Source organism: Lethenteron reissneri, chromosome 37 (assembly GCF_015708825.2).
Source record: "Lethenteron reissneri isolate LAM-NWPU_2019-01 chromosome 37, ASM1570882v1, whole genome shotgun sequence".
Classification (NCBI taxonomy): Eukaryota; Metazoa; Chordata; class Hyperoartia; order Petromyzontiformes; family Petromyzontidae; genus Lethenteron; species Lethenteron reissneri.
The window spans coordinates 12,953,817-12,976,757 of NC_083815.1; the positions used below are offsets into that span (position 1 = coordinate 12,953,817).

At 45.8% G+C, this 22,941-nt stretch overlaps 1 protein-coding gene across 1 annotated transcript in view; it reads right to left on the reverse strand.

Moving 5' to 3' along the window:
• The window catches only part of LOC133351506 (ATP-binding cassette sub-family C member 8-like), a 106,036-nt gene extending 83,204 nt beyond the window's left edge, over nt 1–22,832 (reverse strand). Inside the window, 5 exon segments of the mRNA XM_061566765.1 lie at nt 412–578; nt 2,961–3,082; nt 19,229–19,370; nt 20,352–20,520; nt 22,705–22,832. Of these exon segments, the coding sequence (XP_061422749.1) occupies nt 412–578; nt 2,961–3,082; nt 19,229–19,370; nt 20,352–20,520; nt 22,705–22,731 (627 nt within the window). The 5' untranslated portion in view covers nt 22,732–22,832.
• Nucleotides 22,833–22,941: the final 109 nt, after the last annotated feature.

The following is a 22,941-nucleotide window of genomic DNA, read 5'->3' on the forward strand; positions in this document are numbered from 1 at the left end:
ATAGTTTAGTTTTCTTATCCCTGACGAACACGCAGGGTGCGTGTCTCCCCTGTATGTATGTGTGTATGTTGAACTTCTTTCGCACCGTACATAGCCAACTGTGCTAATCGGAGGTGTGGGGGAAGGACAACAAACTAAACATAAAAAGCAGTTTCAAAAAAATGAGTTTTCAATCTAGATGATTTAAAAGTAATATCGGAAGGAATAGTGTTCCAGACGGCCGCAGAAGCACATCTGAAAGTACCACGATGCGGTGACTGCCTTTGTTTAATGGCCAGCCAAAAGCCGCTGCTGCGAGGATGACCAGAGTTCACGCGATGATGGTTTACGCTCCTTGCTGACGAGATCAGCGAGGTACTTGCTTGTAACGGCCTGGGCGCGGGGGCCGCCCCAGGCTCGCCGAGGACCCACCCGCATGCGGATGACGTTGAGCTCGACGGAGAGCAGCATGCCGTAGATGAGCACCAGCAGCCCCGTGATGCAGAAGCGCAGCTGGTTGAAGCCGACGCCGTGCTCGCAGAACTTCACCAGCTTGATGGTCTTCATGGTGAAGGCCAGCAGCCAGTAGACCAGCAGGGCTGCGGAGGGGCACAGAGACAAGGATCCCCACGTATAGCCTTATAGGGAACTTGGGGCAAGTGTTGTTGGTGAGTAGCGCCCACGAAAGCTTGCACGGTATACGAAGGGGCGTGGTTGGCCAGCACCTATCATGTGTATATTTATAGCAGCCAAATACTCTAAAAGCACATTAATAAATGTGGAGGGAAAAACCGGAGGACTCGGAGAAAAATCCACACGACCACGGGGAGAGCGAGATGCAAACTTCAAATATACAGGAGTCAGGGTCTGGATCGCAGTGGTTATGGCAATCTACCATGAACCCAGCGACCTACGATTGATTCCTAGCCACGACTAACATTAGCTACGAGTGATATCTGAACAGTGCTGGAAAACCCCCTATCTGCCTTCAACAATCCACGCTTCCCTGCACGGTGAAGTATGGTCAGAGCCCCCCATGACTGACAGTGTGTGGGGAGGGATTGATCCAGCAGTAGATTTACTCATGGATGAACATATTTTATACAATTCGACAGCAACATAGAATGATGCTGTATACTAAAGAAAAAACGTAAAGTATTTAAAAGTGCTACAAATAACAACACTATTGTGTGTATTTGTAGTGAAATTTAACTTACAACATTTCCCCAAAGAGTGGATGATTCACGCTTGTCACTCTCCCACACCCTCCCTTAAGCTACTGGTTTCCCATCTCCAGCGTCTGAGCTAGAATCATTCCAGAATGTCCAGAAATTCACAGAAGGAAATTGTAATTGTGTAGTGAAGAGTTGTGTATGATAGTGATTTAGCAAAACAAGTTTACAGGATGTAAGCCGATGCTTCGTAGGTGGCATCAGTGCAAAGCTCCCCTCTGGTTAACTACTGTGGTGAATGCAGTTCGATTCAAAGTCTGGGAGACGTTAGTGCTTCCAGGAATAGTTTTCCACATTAAAACCATCCACTCAGTGGTTGTTGGAGATTCCAATGGCTTGTTATTCAAGATCTATATCGCATGGTGAACCTCAGTGAAAGTCACTGAAAACTGATTTCCTCCCACATGTATACACACTCATTAATTGCCTGAAGGAAAACATATTTCACAGAGAACTGCAGAGCTTGGCCAATTATTGGTGGTGCCGGCTCAAAAGGAAGTTCTGCTGCCTCCCTTTTTGTACGAGGTTCCTCAGTGATTGTGAGATACAATTTGCATAAATTATGCCGTATAAAACGAAACATTATTACTATTATTGGAGGCCAGCAAAAATAATTCTCAAAATAATATAAGACCAGCGCAGCTGAATGGGACCTCCAATGTTTTTCAAGAAATATTGAAATTACTGCTTTGCAAACCTCTCGATTGTAAAATAAATACATAAACGAGTCACTCCATGAGAAGCAGACTATGCACATGAAAACACATAAGAAGATTATGGGTTTAACATTTGCTAAATATATATAAATAGCAATGGATGTTGGTTTAAATGTTTTACTGCCGTATGCTCTGACTTATAAAAGATGCACTTTTTTTCTTGAATGTTAAAGAAAAAGTCGGGGGTGTGTATTATAATTCGGTTGAGGTGTGTGTGCGTGACTAGATTTGTGTAATTCTATTGACACCGGGCACAAGTTTGGGGTACATTTTACTTTCTCATGCGCCTTATTATTTGGAGCACATGGATACATTTTTGTTCCCTGAGATCCATTTTGAACTCGAGATTTGTTGTTGAGAAACGTCATCATAAAGAAACGTGATACACTGTACATCACCAACAACAACAACGGTATCAGGATGGAGGCAACCCAGGTGATACCGCAAAAGGGGCTTAACTCTCCTCATTCTTTTCTGTATCTCTCTCTAGGCAAGCAACGGACACTCCTTCCTGCCCATGACATCACGGCAGGAGGGAGTCCCCAGTGCTTCCGGTGCAATGTCCATCCCACACACGACGATGTGGATTGTGTTGCAACAGAAAGCCAGAGACTTCCTTCCAGGTGCAAATGTCAGGTTAGTTACAATCACAGAATTATTATTTAACTTATCACCGGTGGAAATGTAAATTGTTCAATGCTAAGTTAGTACAATCCTTTCTGTAATGAATGTATAACAGTAACTTCTCACACACACGGTTCCATGCGTGTATCACGACTCTAACATCTACCAGAATCGACAAAACAATGTATAGTCTCACTCTGCTATGTAAATACTCCACCACGGAGGAACTATATCATCCAGGTGGTGTCAGAGTGTGACTACAGTACCTCTCTCTGCTCTTTTGTATTGATAAAATCGAGAATATTTGCATGCAAGGAGAATCGCAGAGTGAGCTGACTGCTCTGTTGCACCCCGCTGGACTGCATAGTCATTGTTTTTGTTGTTTTCTCATTCATGTTATACAACCCACCGAGCAGAAGCTTGGGAAAGTTGGACGTTTCGATGTTGTGGTAGTAGACGATGGAAGTGGTGGCAGCGATGAAAGCCATGATGGCCGGCATGTAGAGGTGCAGGTGGCGTGACTCCATGAACCTGCCCGTTACACCAACCAACACACGCACGCACGACGCATTAATTTCACTTTATTTAAAGCTTTATTTTCTCTTTTCCCCCAATTGTATCCTGAGCACGCTCTCGATGTTGTGCCATGAGACGATCCATTTGGATCTCTCGCACTGCATTATGATGCTTAGTATTAGAGAATGGGCCACGGAAGCGGACACGACAGAGCTACCGCTGAAATCCCTTCAGGTGACCTGTGGTCCACATAGTAAAGGGGTAACACATTTCCACCAGCTCTATAGGTGGGACAGAGCTGAACCAAAGTTCAATGCAATGCCCTTTTTGTGCAATTAATTCTTTAGCCCGACCGAGACAATTTATCCACTCGAGAACTCGGTTTAATCCCAGGTGACTGCCTGGAATTGAACCTAGGATCTCAGCAGTTCCAGCTCAGCGCATCTGAGGCACCTGGCTATCTCATCTTAAAACCTATTAAAACAAATCTGATTCCTGAATTTTTTTTACTAAATTCATCTTGTTTGATAAACCAGTACTTTTGTTACAACATAATTAAGAGCCTCATAATATGTATTGGCTTACTGCCAGTACTGTACCATCCATAGCCATCGCTCAGACTGCCGCATTGCTTGGTATTGAGTATCAGGAGCAAGACAGCATTCAGTATCTGTGGTATTAGTCATCATATAAAGGAGAAAATGTAGCTATTAGTCCTAATAACTAAAAGGTTGATTACATTTTAGTATCTGCGGTAGCATGGTGGTCAGAGTACTGCACTATGAACCCGGCAACCTGAATTTAGTTCCCGGCGATGGCTAACATAATTTTGAAAAACTGCATTCTTACCTGACAGCAGACATTATATTAACAGCACCCCAGTTCCTATTGCAAGTGAAGCCATAAGTGGTGTGCGCACTCACATTTGTGACAATTACTAAGTCTTTTTCCCCCAGCCTGTGTCGTAAGAATTCGGGGCTGGCAAGTCTCACGCACTGCGCGTGTGGCATGCGCAGGCCCATGGGCCCCATCACACACAAGACGTGGTGTGGCTGTGTAACCCGTTTACAGCCTCTGCTATCCACCCCCACCACCACCCGCGCCAACACCGACATGCAAACACTCTGTACAAACACCCACCAATCGCAAGCAATCGGCATGAAAGCTGCCCCCTAAAAAAAAACACTCACCAGCACTGCAGTACCTGGCAGCTGACAATGCAATTTACAAGTGAGATTCACCGACTGGCAGCCTTGACAGTGGAAATGATCGGTAAATATGATGCATTTCTCATACTGAAACCTGACAAGCCAAGAAGCATCACTACTACCATCACTACGAGCATCACGTTCCGTTTGTGTGGGAGGTGTCACCGCATTCGTTTGCGTGGTGACGTCACCACATTCCGTTTGAGTGGCCGACGACTACCATCACGAACATCGGCTGCCCTGCCCATGCCGCTACACCTGAGCTACGCCCATGTTAAACCTTTACCTGGCAGCCCTTTCATTGGTGTCGTTGCCCACTACTATCATCACTTACATTAACATTAGCTGCCCTGCCCATGCTGCTGACACTTCGACTATGCCCATTTTAAACCTTTAGAAACAGCTTGCCTTTAGAGGCTAACCCCCATTTTCCTGATGACGACCGCTTGTGTTGCAATCGAAACGTGGTGGTTTTTATTTGTATTTTATTTTAATTATTTTTATTCACTTTATTATTCTTTTTCTATCTACGCAACTTTACTGAAAGAACCAAAGAAGAATAATAATGACATAACGTGCCAGATTTTGCAGACAAGTTAACAACTCAGAGTCACGGAGCCAAGCTCAGGGCTGCTCAAAAGCATGACTCAATACAGATAGAGAGGCCTTTAGATGTTTCTTGAAACTAGTCAGAGTTCATTGATGTTGCGGATGTGCAACGCGATTTAAGAGTTCCACAGCGAAGGGGTGAGAGCAGAGAACCGACGTGAGGCTGAGACCTTGGTGTCCAAAGAGTTACGCTGCGTAGGGTTCCACCATGAGCTTCAGTGCAAGGCCAGAGTAGTGATTCTTGTTTTTTAAATTACAGAACTATTATTATCATCATTTCACCACCCTCATCTCCTCACTGCTTGAAGCCAGATGTAGGGGTGGGCATTGGATTTGGTTTAACACGTAGGTTTTCGCGACCAATATCATCGATAAGAGGTTTTTTGGTTAGATCGCGTAAATATATAGATGTGTCGTTAAAATCCCGCCACCACCCGACACAACCAACTAGTAAGGGTTGTCACGTATACAGAACATGTCAATTCGTCACTAGTGCAACACACCGGTGTGTTAGAGAGTTAAACCACAACATTTCCAATTCGAGTACGACATTTTGCTGGTGATTACAACCAGCCTAATCAGGCGATAGCCAGAACACACTGATGTACGGAACTTGTAACGAATTTCATTTACCACATGTGCAGTTAATGTTGGGCAAACAGGACGAATGATCAGCACGAGACTAAAAGAACATCAGATACATATTAAATTCTCCCAAATACAACTGTCAGCAGTAGCAGAACACGCGTGCCAACAAGGACTCTCAATTTATTTTTATAATGGTGATGTTTTGTGCAAAACTAGCTACTACAGGCCAAGACTAATTAGATAATCTATCGAAATTGAAAGAACTCTAAATAACTGTAACCGTTCGGATAGCTACTGCCTTAGTGCTACGTGGAAGCGAATCATCAAATACGAAACAGTAAGACTTCACAAATCTGGCTGTCGCCTGATGAAGCTAGTTGTAATTACTGGTGAAACGTCGTACTCCGTTTGTAAATGTTGTGGCTTGGCTCTCCAACACACCGGTGTGCTGTACTAGTGATGAATTGGCACGTTCTGTTTACGTGACAAGCCTTACTAGTTGGATGTGTCGGGTGATGGTGGGTTTTTAATGACATATTTATATATTTACGCGATCTAACCCAAAAACCTCTATTACGGCATTGGATTAAAAAAAATGCATTTTCACAGCAAAGCACGACACACGTGCTCGAAATGCAGCGTGCTCGAGGTGCAACGTGCTCAGTGCCCAATGATAATGCATTGTCTGCCACTCTCCCTCTACTTTTCGGGAACAAGCAGAGACATTTAACACATTTTTATAAAAATGCAATGAAGGTAATTTTGCATTGAGCTAAAAAGGACGGTAAGAAAATAATTTCTACGCTCTGTACAGCGGACAGAAGCAGGATATAAAAAAAAGTAGAGAGCATCCCGCTGCTTCCCCATGTGGTAATTGGTGATGACATACTATCAAGAAGGGTGCAAACTGTGTCCCAGCAATTCAGAGAGCGTTATGTTTTCGTGACTTTCCAGAAGAAGGTGGTAGAGCAAGAAGGCTTTCGCGACCAATATTATCCATAAGAGGTTTGTTGGGGTTAAATCGCGTAAATATAAATGTGTTGTTAAACCCGCCACCACCCGACACAGCCAATTAATAAGGTTTTTCACGTAATTAAAACATGCCAATTCATTAGTAGTGTTGGAGAGAAAACCCACAACATTTACAATTCGAGTACGTTTTTCCGGTAATTACAACCAGCCTTAGTTGTGGAGAAATCCTCCTGTTTCAGTCTTAAAAAATGTATAACCCTATTATGGACTCTTATCAGTTGCCCCCTCACATGTGTAATGAGCGACTTCTACGACACGTCGTATAGAGGGTACTTCTTCTTTATTACTCACACTGGGCACAACACTGGTTCTTCCTCCCACTGAATATACTCGTGGCAATAACACCTCTACTGGCTACACGCACAGCCGATCACTCAGCGTCGTACCCTCGCCCTCAGTCGTCTCCGCCGCTGGCTGGCGGCGTGATGACGACGGCAATGGAACCCACGGAGGAGATCTTCCACGTAGCCGGACGATGGAGAGAGATGTCGGTGAACAGCGACATGCCAGGACCCCACACACGAGCCCCGAGCTGCGGGTCCGCTCCCCCTTATATCCCCCCAGGCGTGGCTAGGCCCTGCCTCCGGCCACGCCCTCTCGTGGAACCTTCGAGCAGGTTCCCGGAGTATCTCGGCGAGCCCCACCTGTTACCTTTGCCCCAGATACACCTCCTTCCCTGATTGGTTGTTACCTCTGTGGCATTACCCGTTAATCCCTTCCCAGGCCAGCAGGTGTCACCCTGTCACGTCAGCAAGTGTCACTCTGGCATTACACATGTATAGGATTTCTCCGGGTGTTCTGGCTTCCTCCCACATTTAAACATATCTTCATATATTGTGGACCGCAGAGCTAAGGCAATTGTCAATAGCGCTGCTTCACTACCCGTCCGCCGATTGTCTGAGGTTCCCTCAGCGATTGTGAGATGCAATTTGTATGAATGGCAGCGCTATATATATATCACTAAACATCATTTTATGGCAAAAAGAATGTACACAAATTGTGCCACCTCAGGAAAATGTTCCTTGATTGGGAAGAATGGCCCACCTTATAGAGAAGTAATCTGATGTATTCACAGTAATGAGAGAACATAGAGAGGGGGGAGATAATAGAAGCAGTGATGATTTTGGGTGCATGCAAGAAGTCGGGCAAGGTGCATTCTGGATCACGTTGAGTGTCGCGGTGAGGAGTTCGGGGAGGGCAATGAGGCGTTACAGTAATTAGGCAAAATTATATGAAAACACAAATGTGTTTAACAGTAGGCTCAGAGAAGTGACTTTGTTAGTTGGTTGGTGACTGGGCAACAACTGCAACATTGGGTAAAACATTATTGGTGGTGAGGTGTTGTGGTGGTGTCAACACCATTGGCCATCGTAACCTCTTGTTCTTGATGTCTAATAGACAATGAAAGCAGAAGTAAATGTATTTACGTATAATTGGTGAGCATTAAAAAAATCTACAAACGTCCACCATATAGCAAAAACAGACTGTTAGGGCAAGTGCTGTTAATGAGCACCTATGAAGGCCGGCACGGCACACAAGGGGGTGGGTCGTCAGCACTAAGTCCGGACACCTTTGTCTCCCTAGTAGCGATGTTTACATGTTATACCAGGTATTTATTCGAAGCTGAGTCCACCTAGGGGAGGCCCAGGGCTGGTTCAGATGATCATCGCTATCGTGAGCAGGAATTGGTTCATAGCACAATGTGCTAACCACTTAACCACTGCTCCCCCCACACGCACAACGTTTGGTGAGCAAACACACACAGACATGAGAGCTTGTAACACGACATACGTCCGACATCTCTATCCCTATGCCACAGCCAGGCACAGAGATACGCATCCCATAAAATGGCCAAACATTCTGGCAGGGATCCTCTGTACTAAAATGTCATTATACAGTACCATCAAACTTCAATTCGCGTTTTCATCATTCACGTTTACATTTGCTGGATGTGGGAGTTGCTTGCCTGAAATCCATCATTTTGAGGTGGAGTTGGTGGATCGTGCGGGGATCAAAGACAAAGATCCCCTGTATAGCCTTCACAGCGTGTTGGGGCAAGTGCTGTTAGCGAGCACCTATGAAGGCTGGCACGGCACACGAGGGGGTGCGTGGCCAACACCACGTCCGACCGCCTTTGTCTCCCTAGCGGCGATATTTACACACCGCATCAGGTCCTCATTTGAGGCTGAGTCAACCTAGGGGAGGCCCAGGACAAGTTAAGATAAACGTCACTGGTGTTGGCCGTGAGCGGGAATCAAATTCAGGATGCCAGGTTTGTAGCGCAGCACGCTAACCGCTACACCACCGCTCCCTACCATGTATGTCACATGCATTTTTCAGGGGAACCACAGTTCCAGAGATGGCAAAAAAGCGATTGGATCGTGATCTATCTCCGGAGGTGTTTGAGTATCACCTCCTCACATGCGCGTTTAGAAATACACAGAAAGGAAATAGCTGAGCAAAAAAGGTCCTGGCTAAACATCATGAAAAAATGACCCTCATTAAAAACATTGATGTTGACACTTATTTGAGGCTTGCTAGGGTGAATGACTGCTACATTATGAAGCATCACAAGAGCGACAACATAGATAAACATGGACATGTTCAACTGTGCTCTTAATGCATATATGAAAATGTATTTTGCGAAATAATTATGCTCGTGATGTGAGGGAAATAACAATTTGGTTTAATGTAAAACGTAAGAGTAGGATTGTTTCTAATTATGCAAGAGCTCACAGTGTGTTTACACCGTTGAAAAATCTTGTTATGGCCATCACAACACAATTGACAGCAACTCTGAACATTTCTCAATAACACTGTGGCCTTAAAAGGGAGAATACATAATATGTGATTTTCGGTGGAATGGCGCTTCTTCAAAGCACTTAAAATTAAGGGCCATTGCCTGAAATGTTGCCTATTTTTCTATTTTTCCTTTTAAAGCAACAGTATTACCGACGAATGTGTTGAGTTTTTTTTATTGTGCTTGTGCACCAATGCCACCGCAGCAGTAGCAGCATCGCCAAATACATTTGTTTGTCATTAACGGCAAGATCACATCAGCAGCAGTTTCAATAAGCGACCTCAAAGAGAAACACCCAAACTATAATTTTATATATATATAGTTTTACCAGGTAAGGCCACTGAGCTATATAGCTCTTTTTCACAAATGATAGCTCAACGAAGTGGCTTATCATGTGGAAATGTATAGCAGTTACCAAATACTCAAAACGCACGTTTCTAAATGTGGAGATAAAGAAACTGGAGGACCCGGAGAAAAATCTACGCGCCCACGGGGAGAACGTGCAAACTTCAAATATACAGGTGCCATCAGGGTGAGGATCAAACCCACGACCAAGCAGAAATCACCAGAAATCAACACTATAAGAGCCGGGACAACAGCAAACAATTTACACCTAATGTGTTTTTCTCTGCCAAAGAGAGAAACATCAATACACCCAACACGGGAGCAAAATAATTGACCGTTTCCAAAATACAATCTCCTCATGGTAAAGGCTCATTGTGAGTGCCACCGTCTCCACGGACCTCCGCTCGAGCTGACAAAATGCGTTCATAATTGTGGCCCTGTGGAAACACTAAGACAATGACGTTCACGCGAAGGGGCTGAGCGACGTTTTGAACTGGGGGTGTGCGCGCGCACGCAAACACGCGCGATGTACTACGTACGCTTTGCTACGTTATCAAAAGCACTGCACGAGCGAAAGGCATCGCGCGCTGAAGGAAGCCACTCATTTCCGCGTGCATTCATTGTACGCAAATGAGCATCACGGCGTGTGAGAACCCGCCGGCTTGTCGGACGGCGTCGCCTTGTCACCGGGAAATGCATAACAGCCCTTGGCAAGAAAATTCCATGGAAAAACACACATTCAGGATAAGGCAGGTGGAATGGAAAAGAACATAAAGCAGACTTGCTATATTTAAACAAGTGTGGCTACCATTTATAAATACACGTCTGTGCCAATCTTGACGTTTATATTTTACCGTGAGCATTCAAGTACAATGATCACCCGACATATATTTGACATATCTGTAGCTTGATTTGTAATTGTAGTACGATCGACCTGCACATTTGCAGAGAAACTTTGAGGGAAAACTAAGAAAAATTCCTGGCAAATCAGGACGAACGTCAACTGTACAAATCCTCCAGTGGATTGGACACGTGTCCACAAGGTAATGCGTGCCCAGTAAAAATGGAACGTTGGGCCAACTTTGTTCCAACGTTGGTCCAACGATGCCAACCAAGTGCCGATGCCAACCACATGCCTACAACGTTACATGTTCACTCCGCAGTTCCAGGTTGGGGATTAAATCTTAGCGACATCAAAGGACCAAAGTGCCCTGCAATTCAACGAGAGTACTTAAGAGAAACGTCATGGTTTCATTCAGGGACTGGTTTTATTATATATCGCGCCTACAATTTTTCACGCATCCCTCGCTGAGTGTGCACCAGCCATCAGCAGGAGCAGCGTATGACTCTCACAGGAATCCCCATCGCCCGGTGATCATAGATTTTAACCAAAGCCCATTTAGGGGCTCTTCAACAAGTTGCTTACAGAGTGCACAGTTAAACCAACAAAATCAAGCTTTGGGTTAAGGATATGTGCTCTTGCACTGTACATGCAGTGTGTTGCACCCTATAACTAGTCGGTCATGCGAGTGATTGTTATTCTTAGACGATAAAGAAGGGAGATAAAGAAAAACGCTTGAGGCCAATCCGTGTACGAGCCGTGAATCGGCTCGAACTTCCTAAGCTGAATCACATGGTGCTGAGGGTTCAGGTGCAATACCCAAAACACGAAGAGCCAACATAAGGCAAACTCATGGGAAGGAAATAACACCCCATGCCGGCCTATGTGGCTGCCTTTGGCAAACAGCGTATTATGTGGCTACAGACTACCAAATAAACCTATCCTTATTATCCTAAATGTTATCTATAAAGTAAGTGGTACTGACAGATGGAGGCAGTTTAAATAAACAAGCCTCGCTTGAAAAAAGGGACCTGACAAATATAACTTGTATAGGGACCTGCAAATGCACTGTTGAAAGAAAACACACAGGCCAGGGCTTGGTGAGGCTGTGTGCCTCCTGCCCCTTCCAGTAAGGCCACCCACTTCACGAAGCAACACAAAGGGTCTGGACATTCAATCGCTTTTTCTTCCTCCACACCAACCAACTGGGAGAGTCCTCCCAAGGGCTTGTTGTGAACAGAGACCGCCCTGAACTGCTGCACAGAGCGGCCCACAACTCAAAATAATCACCAGCAACACTGCGGAGAATATAAATAACAAAATAGGCAAGTAAACACCATATCTCCTCCATATGTCTGTCTTCCCACATTAAACAATATGTATTTTTTACACATCCCATCAGGCCCACGGCTTTCTGGGAGTGAATTATTACAGTAGCATTGATTTAGTACAAGCAAAATATTGACATGCTGTATCACAAATGAACCACAATACCTTGCGAATCTCGTCAAGGAGCATAAACCATCACGCAAACTCCGGTCATCCTTGCAAAGGCGGCTTTTGGTTAACCATCGAACAAAGATGCTCACTGTATCGCATGCTTTCAGATTATGTGACCAACTGGAAAGCTGGTCCTTCGGAAGCCACTGGAGCTATGCACTTTCAAATCTAGATTGAAAACTAATTTCTTTAGAACTGCTTTTTTGTGTTTAGTTTGTTTTTCCTCCCCCGCACCTTCGATTATCACGGTTGACTAAGTACGGTGCAAAAGAAGTCCAACATACATACAGTGTCTAATCAGCATAGTTGATTGATGGAGTCAATGCTGGTGAATTGCCAGATGCCATAGGCAAGGGTTATCCCTTTATGATATGGGTCATCATTGGACACAAAATCATATAACTTAAAACAATAAAGAATACTTTTATTTTGCACGTGGAGAGACAGATATACGAAGGAGACATCATGTCTGTTAGTCTATTTAGCCTTTAATAATGATCGCTGGCACGAGCTGCAGTGCAAGAGTAACTGAGGCAGCCGAGAGCACCGCTTGCAGACACAGATGTCCAGGATTGAACTGCCACCGCTTTAACAAGTAGCTGATGTGTTAAGAATATGCCTATTTTGGTGTTTATATTTAAAAAGAATACATTTTACTATTGTTGCCACTGCCATTGATAAAGCATTGTCAAGCCGATCAACAATTAAGTCTATAACCTATGCATCAGCTATCCCCTTTTCCCCTTAACTTTGTAAACAAGAGCAACACTGTGAATGGACACGATACCGTTAAAACAGAATAAAGGAAGATCTTCCTGACATCCATCCTATTCATATAAAAGATGATGGTATACCAAACAGCAAGAGCCAGGGCTTGTGTTGTGATTAACTTTGTAAACCTCGAACGAACTTTCCCGACGTGTTAAATGTGCGCGTGCACCTCGGAGAACGATTGCGTGCAGCGTGTTGTGGGCGTGTGATTGAATGCAGGTCGCGCATGTCAGGAGAAAGTGTGGGGACCTCCATCACTTACAAGATGTCTGGCCGTGTGAAAGAGTGGGCCAAATATCCCCTTTAGGATATTTAGTAGAGGCTCTTTCACATACAGCGGTGTGAGCAAGAAATTGCTGGGCTGCGCCTTTACCTTTTAACCTTTACCAGTTTCAATGAGACATCCGCAATCTATCTATGAGCACCGATACAATGATGTAAAAACAGACGAAGTGAACACATTCCAAATATCTTTTAATAGTATTGCACATATGGGAAGTTGTGTGCTGAATGAACCATGTTATCTGCAATGTCACAAGTTCAGGACCGAGGAAATCTTCAGGTTCTTAGTGAAAGGGAACTCGACATATTGATATCCTATACATTAGCTAGAGGCCATTATGGCAAACCACCAACACCTTAGTATCTCTTCCTCTCTTATGCCACATTTTGTAAAGCTTGCATACTCAACAACCCCCTACCTCCTCTTTTGAAATCTCCCTTCATCTGGTGTTTTGTTATCCTCTCCTTGCTCACTGCCCTCTCCATCGCCGGTAGTAATCTAAAAATGTGTTATTGATATTGAGCCCTCCTTTACACCGGGGCTTCTGTACACGATAAGCGACTTACGTCACATCTCATCTCGAACACGTGGGATGGCTCAGGGCACCTGGCCTACAATCGGGCATTAGTCTGTCAAAAGGGGCAACGATTATTCTGTGTAGTCCCAATTTAGTAATTTTCTTTCCGTCATTCAAGGCTTGAGGTCAACAGATGCCACATGAGATGTGCGGGCAAAAGGGTTATTTGAGGAGGAAATTGTTCTTTTTCGATTGACATTTATTTCCACAGCATACAAAGGGAATCTTCACATCCTGAGCAGGATACACGATCCTTTGACCTACAGTCATATAACACCCTGGGGCATCAATAATGAAACAATCCACCAAAGTGCAACGTCTGCTGCCAAAGGCAAGTTTGCCGTATGTTACATGACAGGTTGCAATGCAACGCTTCTTCCTATGCCCGTTCCCCTTCTCCGCAGCAACCTCGCTCATGGCCACTCGGAGAAGACGCATGCAGCGCCGTGAGAAACCCTTACGCAGTCAGGCCCCACTCTCTGAGGTGGCGATACACCATACACTATTAATAATAAGCGATGGCCTTGTTTCCTGGCTGGCTGCTGGCTGGGCTCCTCGCCACCACAACTATAACCCTGTTGCTGTTGTTTAGTGGCTGCTGTGGACCGTCACCACCAAAACTATCTGGGCAAATGACTAAACGGGATTTTACACAGAACAAATAAACTTGTAATGAATTTCGATTTAAAGCTTTCGTGACTGCAGGGATTCATCTTCTTGGTTCTTTCGGTAAAGTCACGTAGAAGGAAAATAATGAAAATAAAACGTAATAAAATAATTCTCACGACGTTTCGGCCACAACGCAAGCAGCCGTCTTCAGGTGGAGAACAGGTCTGTCGAGAAGACTATAACCCTGTCGAGAAGACAGACCTGTTCTCCACCTGAAGACGGCTGCTTGCGTTGTGGCCGAAACGTCGTGATAATTATTTTATTATGTTTTATTTTTATTATTTTATTATTTTCCTTCTACGTGACTTTACCGAAAGAACCAAGAAGTTGTAATGAATTGAAAAGGTGTAAAAAGAAGTTCGTAAGATGTATAATAGATAGTGACACCGATGAGGTGGGAGTAACGAATAAAGAAGGCTGACACAGTTCATTTAAAATTGATCTAACTTTTCAATTTATGCTAGTATGAATGTTATTATTTCACCAGAATTACAAAAGAACATAAAAAAACTCACAATATATTATGTGGCCCTTTCTGCCTGTGGTCGAGTGGAATTTTCTCCGGGTCCTTCGGTTTTTCCATCCACATTTAGAGTATTTGGCTGCTGCTATAAATGCCCACGTGATAAGCCACTTCGTTGAGCTCTCATTTGTGGCCAGGTCGCTTCTGAAAAAGCGCTAAATATAGCTCAGTTGGCCCTACCTGGTAAAATAAAAAATAGTACTACGTACAAATCAGGTTCTCTTTAGTGCTCCTAGTAGAGGATTGTGAGAAGAGCATGAAAATGACAGCTGTCTCTTATTTTCAGTTGCAGACCAACGGGTTCTTTACTCATTTGATTCACTATTTGTATTATTAATCTTGTTTATACCCAGGAAAATCTCAATGTGTCTCATGATTCTTTTTTAAGGAGGGTCCTGGCAAGTTTCCGTAGAAGGGGGATGATGATTGCTAAGTAAAATTTCAATTTGGGAATTTTGCGCCTAATTTTCCAGATTCGCCCAATTTGGACCATTGCCGTCGGCACGCAATCGACTACTCTTGCAAATGACGTCACGAGTCAAATTGTATTTAATGGTTTTAAAGTCTCCATAAACAGCACTTTGACAGTTTGTACCGTTTATTCCATTGATTGTTATAATGACTGTCATCAGCAAAGTGGTTCATACCGTCTCCATTTATGTTTATTCCAATCCAATTTGGGCAAACATATTCTACTGTCGCTTTAAATCTATATATATAAAATCGTGCATGTCTGTCTGTCCGTCTGTGTGTGTGTGTGTGGATTTCGGACCATACGCACTTTCATTGGACGGCGGTTGCCCCTGGCAACGGATAGCGACGCCTTCGCCGCTTTCATTGGACCTGGCAACGGCTAGCCACGCCTTCGCCAAGGGCTGCAGTTTCATTGGACGGCGGTTGCCCCTGCCAACGGCTAGCCACACCTTCGCCACTTTCATAGGCCCCGTAAATAATTAAATAACAGCCATTACACAGTATTGTTGGCGCGCTAGGGGGGGGGGGAAGGCACGCCACCCGTACCCTGCCTCTGCCGGGTGGGCAATTTAGGCCAGGCCGGAGGCTCTGCACGCTACTAGGCCTCGACACCCACCACGCCACTCTGAGGTAAATTCATCAAAGTTTTTCCTACTCTTCACTCCACCCCCACCACAATGTGTGCTATTTATATTACTTTTAAACCCAACGCGCCAAACATTGATTACTTAAATGTTCACTGTACAAATAGTCATTAAGCTGGGTCAGCGTACTGCCAGTCTATCATGTAGACTGTAGCCTGCTTATTAAGCTCGGTGAGCGTACTGCCACTCTATCATGTACACTCTAGCCTGCTTATGAAGCTGACTGCGTGTACTGGCAGTCTATAATGTGGACTGTAGCCTGGTTATTATAATCGATTCTTTATATGTTCTTTGTACAAATAGTCATTAAGCTGGTTGAGCGACCCCAGTTCGATTCCAACTCACGCCCACCACCGCTGACGATTATTTGAAACGGACCTGGCCCTCCCCTAGGTCCACTCAGCCTCAAACGCGTAACTGCTGTCGTGTGTGAACATCGTCACTGGGGAGACAAAGGCGGCCGGGCATCGTGGATCCAAGTCCCGGGCGAAGCCGGGTCATGTGTATGTGTGTTTATGTGTATGTCTGTGTGTCTGTATGTATGTGTGTATGTATGTGTGTTTGTGTGTGTGTGTGCATGTATGTGGGTTTTTTTCTATGTCTTTATGTGTATGTCTGCGTGTCTGTATGTATGTATGTACGTGTGTGCATGTGTTTGTGTGTATGTATGTGTGTGTCTATGTATGTGTGTGTATGTGTTTCTGTGTATGTATGTGTGTGTATGTATGTGTGTTATGTGTCTGTCTGTGTGTCTGCATGTATGTGTGTGTGTATTGTGTATGTGTTTGTATGTGTTTGTGTGTTTACGCTCGCATTACACAAATGTGTTGCAGGTCTAAGGAGTTCCTTGCGCAGCATTGCCGCTTTATTATTTCAGTCGTTTACTGCCGTACGCACCCTGAAAGTCGTGTGTGTCTGCAGCAAGCGCGTGTATGTGTACCTATGGACGCGCGCGCGTGTGTTGTGTAGGGGGAACGGTAGTGTTGTGCTTAGCGTGCTGCCTGTGTCTGTGTGTGTGTGTCTGTGTGTGTGTGTCTGTGTGTGTGTCTGTGTGTGTCTGTGTGTGTGGTGTGTGGGGAGCGGTAGTGTAGTGCTTAGCGTGCTGCCTGTGTCTGTGTGTGTGTGTCTGTGTGTGTGCGTGTGTGGTGTGTGGGGAGCGGTAGTGTAGTGGTTAGCGTGCTGTCTGTGTGTGTGTGTCTGTCTGTGTGTGTCTGCGTGTGTCTGTGTGTGTGTCTGTGCGTGTGTCTGTGCGTGTGTGGTGTGTGAGGAGCGGTGGGTGTAGTGCTTAACGCTACGCTGCGCTACCAACCCGGCGAACCCAGTTCCATTCCCGCTCACGACCACCACCGGTGACGATTATTTGAACCTCCCCTAGGTCGACTCTGCCTCAAACGAGTAACTGCTGTAGCGTATTAACATCGCCACTGGGGAGACAAAGGCGGCCGGCCGTGGTGGATACAAGTCCCGGGCGAAGCCGGGTAGTACAGCTAGTAACCTGTAAAAATGTGTGACCTCGTCTGACTCCCCTTCCAATATATATGTTATTTTCTTCTTCATACAATTCAGTGTAAATGTTCAGTTTTACGTGTGTACTTGTGCATAGTCATCATACCAATGTGTCAGGCAGACAGCGTTTAATCAGTGTGTATTGCATACTATGAAATATGGATCAGAAACATGGACGATGACGAAGCAAATAGACAAAAATCTGAAAAGTGTTAAAATGAAGCATGGGAGGAGAGGTGCATGTTTGAAATTACACTGGAGAGGAAAAGCAAACCCATTGCTGGGGGAACATACGCACACTACAGACAACATTGACTGTTAAGAAAAGTATGTGGGCTCAGGGAGGAAATCGTTGTGAGAAGGATCAACGGTCAAAACTGGCGATGGCGTGGCAGCCAGGGCAAGTCGTCTGCCCGTGATAAATTAAGTTCATTTGCAGATGCCGGACAGATCATCACATCACAAGACCATAAAGTAGAGGTGAGGCCTTCATCCAGCAGTGGATAGATCATGGCTGATGATGTACCATTTTTGTTGATTGTACTGCACAGTATTATATTGTACAGTACAGCACTATATTTTGACGTTATTTAAATTTACGTCGATAACAAAAACCCCGATGCAGAAAATAACCCTCGTTGGGGATGCAGCAAGTCAAAACATAACGCTGGAACTATTTTTTTTACTTTCAGACTTATTATAGAGTTAGAGTTCCATAACTTTGAACATATACAGAACATGCTATCGCTTTATTTAACGGGCTGATTTAAGAATTGGCAATCCTAGCACTGTTGGTTTAGCATCAAGAGTATGACACATAGCAGTATCATGTATATGTCAATTCGTTGAGCACGAGTGAATAAAGTATTATGTTCCAGTCACTCTCGGTAGGAACCTGTAAATTCAGTATCATCGTACTAGTGAATTGCAATATGAATTAATTTTGTTGTCAGAGACGATTGCTGTTATCAGTATGAACAAGTCTAACAGTATTGTATTTGTGGCACTCGGTCGCAGGACATTTAGCAGTGTTATGTAATCGTGGATATCAACAATAATTTATTTTAATAGTACGAGAGTTCCCATCGGTGGTAAATTGTAATTGCTGTATTCCAGCATGCATGCTAACTCCGCCGATTACAGCAGTGGGGCGCTGCCAGTTTATAAGCGTCGTACACCGCGCAGCGATTCTCCGAGCAAATATTGTGGCAAAAGTCATTTTCAAGATTATTACAAATCGGTGCAGTTATATTTGAAAGTGAGAAAAAGCATTTTAAATGTGGCAGCTGCTTAAACCAGTCATGTAATGAAACAGGTAATTTATATATTACTTATTATGAGAAATATACAAATGTTGTTTTGATTGTTTGTCATCATTACGAGAGGAGTAAAGTGGAGTTGCAGTGCTGTTTGTGGTGGTGGTGGTGGTGGATTTCTATAGTGAGTGGCAACTGTGGTAATGTTTCTGTTGTCAACTATATTCACATTATGAAGGTCGTAGCAAGTCGCCTGTGTAAGTCATGCACTTACAGGTGTGTATCTTCACCAACCTGCACTGACCAGCGTGGTGGAGTTTGGTGAAACAGCCCTCGCTTATCCAACGGCGGATTGACAAACAGGCTATACACGTACAATTACACACGCGCACTGGCCTTACGTGTTCAACGGACACACGGTCGACCGCTTCCCTCTATATTCACTAACCACGGGCGTCCCGTGGCTGCCTCTGCTCGTCTCCTTCCGCCCATGGGTGGCGACAGGCCGACTGCGATGATTCCCTGTCAAACTCACCCGTCAGACACGACCCCCTCGGCGATCTCACACACGTGCACGAAGAGCAGCACGAAGGTGAAGATCCAGCGCAGGTTGTGGCCGGGGAAGTGCAGCCACGTGTTGTGGTGGATCTGCACCTTGGAGCTCTGGCTGCCCCATCCTGCTCGCGCGCATGCACGCGTTACCATAAGACGTTGTATGTATGAGTGTATGTTGAACTTCTTTTGCACCGTACGTAGCCAACCGTGCTAGTCGGAGGGTTGCCATTCCACAGGGCCGTATTGTTTTTTTTCCAGCCCATGCTGTCCTCCACACCTGGACGATTGCGAGCCTCTCCATGCCGTGCGGGGAGTGGGGGTTATTTGGCCGCAAGTCACCACGCTGGCTATTTAGTCTTTTTCGTAATTTAATTCCGGTAATATGCACTTTATTTTCCCGTTGTGCATTTTGCTTTGTATCGTAGCATTTTACTTGGAAATGCTGAAAAATGTTCAATTGTAGTTTCAATGGAAACTAACGGGGTTGAAATTGAAATGCTCTGTCACAATAACAAGTTGTGTTTTTTTAATGGAAATGTGGACCAGGGAAATCATAAACGTGTTACATTATTTATTTTCATGAGATGACGACCGAGGTCGCTTGAACCGTGTAAGTGAGCAAGTGAGCTGCGGCAACCTTCTCACGCGGTGAAATCGTCGCAATGTTCTCCCCTCGAATACGAGCTGCTCAGCAGGCTGAACAAACGTCACCGCTGTTGTCATTAATAACGAATGAAAGGTTAACGCAAAATACAAACGGGTTCTCTCTTTCACTGCAAGAAAACATGATCTTGACATTTTGGTCAACTTTCCTCTTTAAGATATGACAATTTCAAGAAAGCAGCAACTTTATACAAAGCATGAAAAAATGCCACCTAACCAATTAGACATAACATGTGTCACTGACCTTGAAAGCAGAATATTTGTCAAAACAACATAAACAAATGTTCGTCTGATTGAAATAAACTTTACACAAAGTATTCACGTGCAATAAAATCAAGAGCTGGGATTAAGTCACCTGACAACCAGAAGAGGAGAGGAGGTGACACAAGCATGCACCTGTGAGGAGGAGAGGACACGAGAGTGCTGGCACATGGACACACCTATGAAGAGGATGGGGAAGGTGATGAAGAGCAGGAAGACGTGCGGCACCAGGTTGAGCGCGTCCACGAAGCAGCCGTTGCTGAGCACCCCGCGGTCCACGCTGTACGCCGACACGTTGGAGCTGTCGCTGCCGCAGAACGCGAGCGCCATGGCGGGGCTGCTGCGGCCCTGCCGCGTCCCACACACACACAGCGGTGGGATGGGGGCGAGGGGAAGGAGAGCAGCGACCCCGGTGACCGTGAGGTGAGACGGGGAAGGGAGAGTGTGGAGGAGTGGGGCAGGGGGGGGAGATATCGTGGAAGGAGGTGGAGGGAACACGGTGGGAAGGGGGAGGGGAGAAGAGATGGGAGGGTAGGGAGCGGTGAGGAAGGGGAGACGAGGGGTGGGAGAGACGAGGGAGAGAGAGAGAGGCCGTGGCACCGTGCCCACTGCCTCATGGATGGGGACGCATCACTCGGACACCTGCTTGAACCGTTGCGTCACTGAGCACACGCGCAGGGCACACACAAAATAAACACAGCAACAGCAGCCCGTAGTTTGCAATGCAAGAGGGATCTATAAAGCACCTGAACACAAATGTAACTCAAGATGCTGCTGAACACCCAAGGAATAGGGAACGGAATTGCTTTCTGACAGGGTTTAGAGATTAATGATTGTAAGGAGCTGTGCAGAGCGATGGTAGCAGCGTGTGATTACAATATTAATTTCCCTCATCATGTGCAGCAGAGCAACCCACCACTGATTGAACATTGTTGCTTATAAGATGAATACGACAAAACATACCACACGTGACTGACCTTGGGAGGCGTATTACATTATTCAAACTGAGACGTGTCCATTCAGGTCGGGAAGGGGAGCCTGAATGCCACTTCTTCCTGTGCGGGGCTCAGAGCAACCCCTGCTCACACGACCTCTCACTACCTTGGCTCTCAACACAGTAACATTTCTGGGGACATGAGCCCACAACATTGAATTTCAAGGGACACGGGGAATTCCATGTGATTACAACACAGGGCACACTGACAATCGTTAGCACGGGGCATGATCACAAGAGAATTGGAAAATTAAGAGCCGGATCCCACAATTTCAACACAACGGACACAAACCCAGACAAGTGCTATTAGCATCCCACACACGTGCTTCGTGGCATAAGAGTATCACAGCTACAAGTGGTAAGAACATCATTATCCATGATTTGTCCACTGCTGGATGAACGCCTCCTCAAGTCAATGCCATCTCTCGTTATCTCACTATGCAACAATCGATCGAGCTTTTACACATGAGCTGATTTCAATTCTTTATAACGGCAAAAATACGTCATGTCGGGCGTTCTCTTCCTGGACTGCCACTCCACGATTAGTATCGACCACTGCCCACCAATCCTTCCATTGACGCGTCCTGCCCAAGCACACTTACTTTTATTAAGTCAATATAATGCATGATACAATATCAAATGCTCTCTGATCCACATGTTCCTCTTGCTGTCTCTGAACATAATTCCACTCATCCGCCTCTCCAACGCTTCGTGGCACACTCTTCCGATTGTGTTTCCGTAACCCTTTGTCGACGAATATACTTCTGCCACCTATGTCACAGAAGATGTATCGCCCGCCAAGTGGCAAGGTCACAGATGCAAGAAAAATCTTGTCCGATCATACAGAAGAACGCAACGGGCGTCTCGAGTTACAATGGGAAAAAGGTGTCCCCCGCACGCTACACAGGAAGCACGGTGCACGCGTGTCCCCTGGGTGGACCTTGCTGCCTGAAGAAGACTCATTGCGCGAAACGTTATATGTCCTGGCCATAGCACGGTGTTAAAGACCACCAAGCTGGTTACTTTCCACGTGTCCCTGCACAGCTGTGAGACACGTGGGTCCTTACACAATTACGCCGCCGACGATTATGATCCCTGGGCACTCGGGGAATAATCTCAGCCGGAGACATACGGGGCTGAGCTCCGGAAGAAAGGAAAAACCCCATGGATTAAATGAGAAATGAACCGCTACTGACAATGACAATTGGGACATGGTCGCTGACACCCAGCAGATGGGTTCCTGTGAAGGAAGGGGTGGGGGGGTCCCGGCCCCCAAGTCCACACAGCCCGTACGGGCTGAGCGCTGTTCACGGGATTCAGGACAAACATGGACACACTGGCCGCCCGCTGCTGCTGCGCAAGGCGCGTTCAGCGGCGGACGCGGAGCGCTGCGGGGAAGAAGGAAGCGCCGCTGCGTGTCTGTTCAGGCTCCTATTACGATGAAGATGACGACGGTGGTAATGGTGGTGGTGATGACGACGGTGATAGTGATGATGGGTGAAACCATCATCGCCCACCCCACCCACCCCGTCACCTACCAGCTTCACCCTGTTCATGGTGTTCATCGCTTCCGAACAAAACGACGGCGCCTCGCATCCCCAGCGAGAGAGCGGGGAGAGCAGTGGGGAGAGGGAGGGAGAGCAGGGAGAGACGGGGGGGGGGAGAGTTGGCGGGCGGCAGGGAGAGGAGGTGGAGGAGAGAGGGGGGATGGAGAGAATGGGGAGAGAGCGCGGAGGAGAGAGGGAGGGAGGGAGCGTGCGTGAGTGACCTTCGGG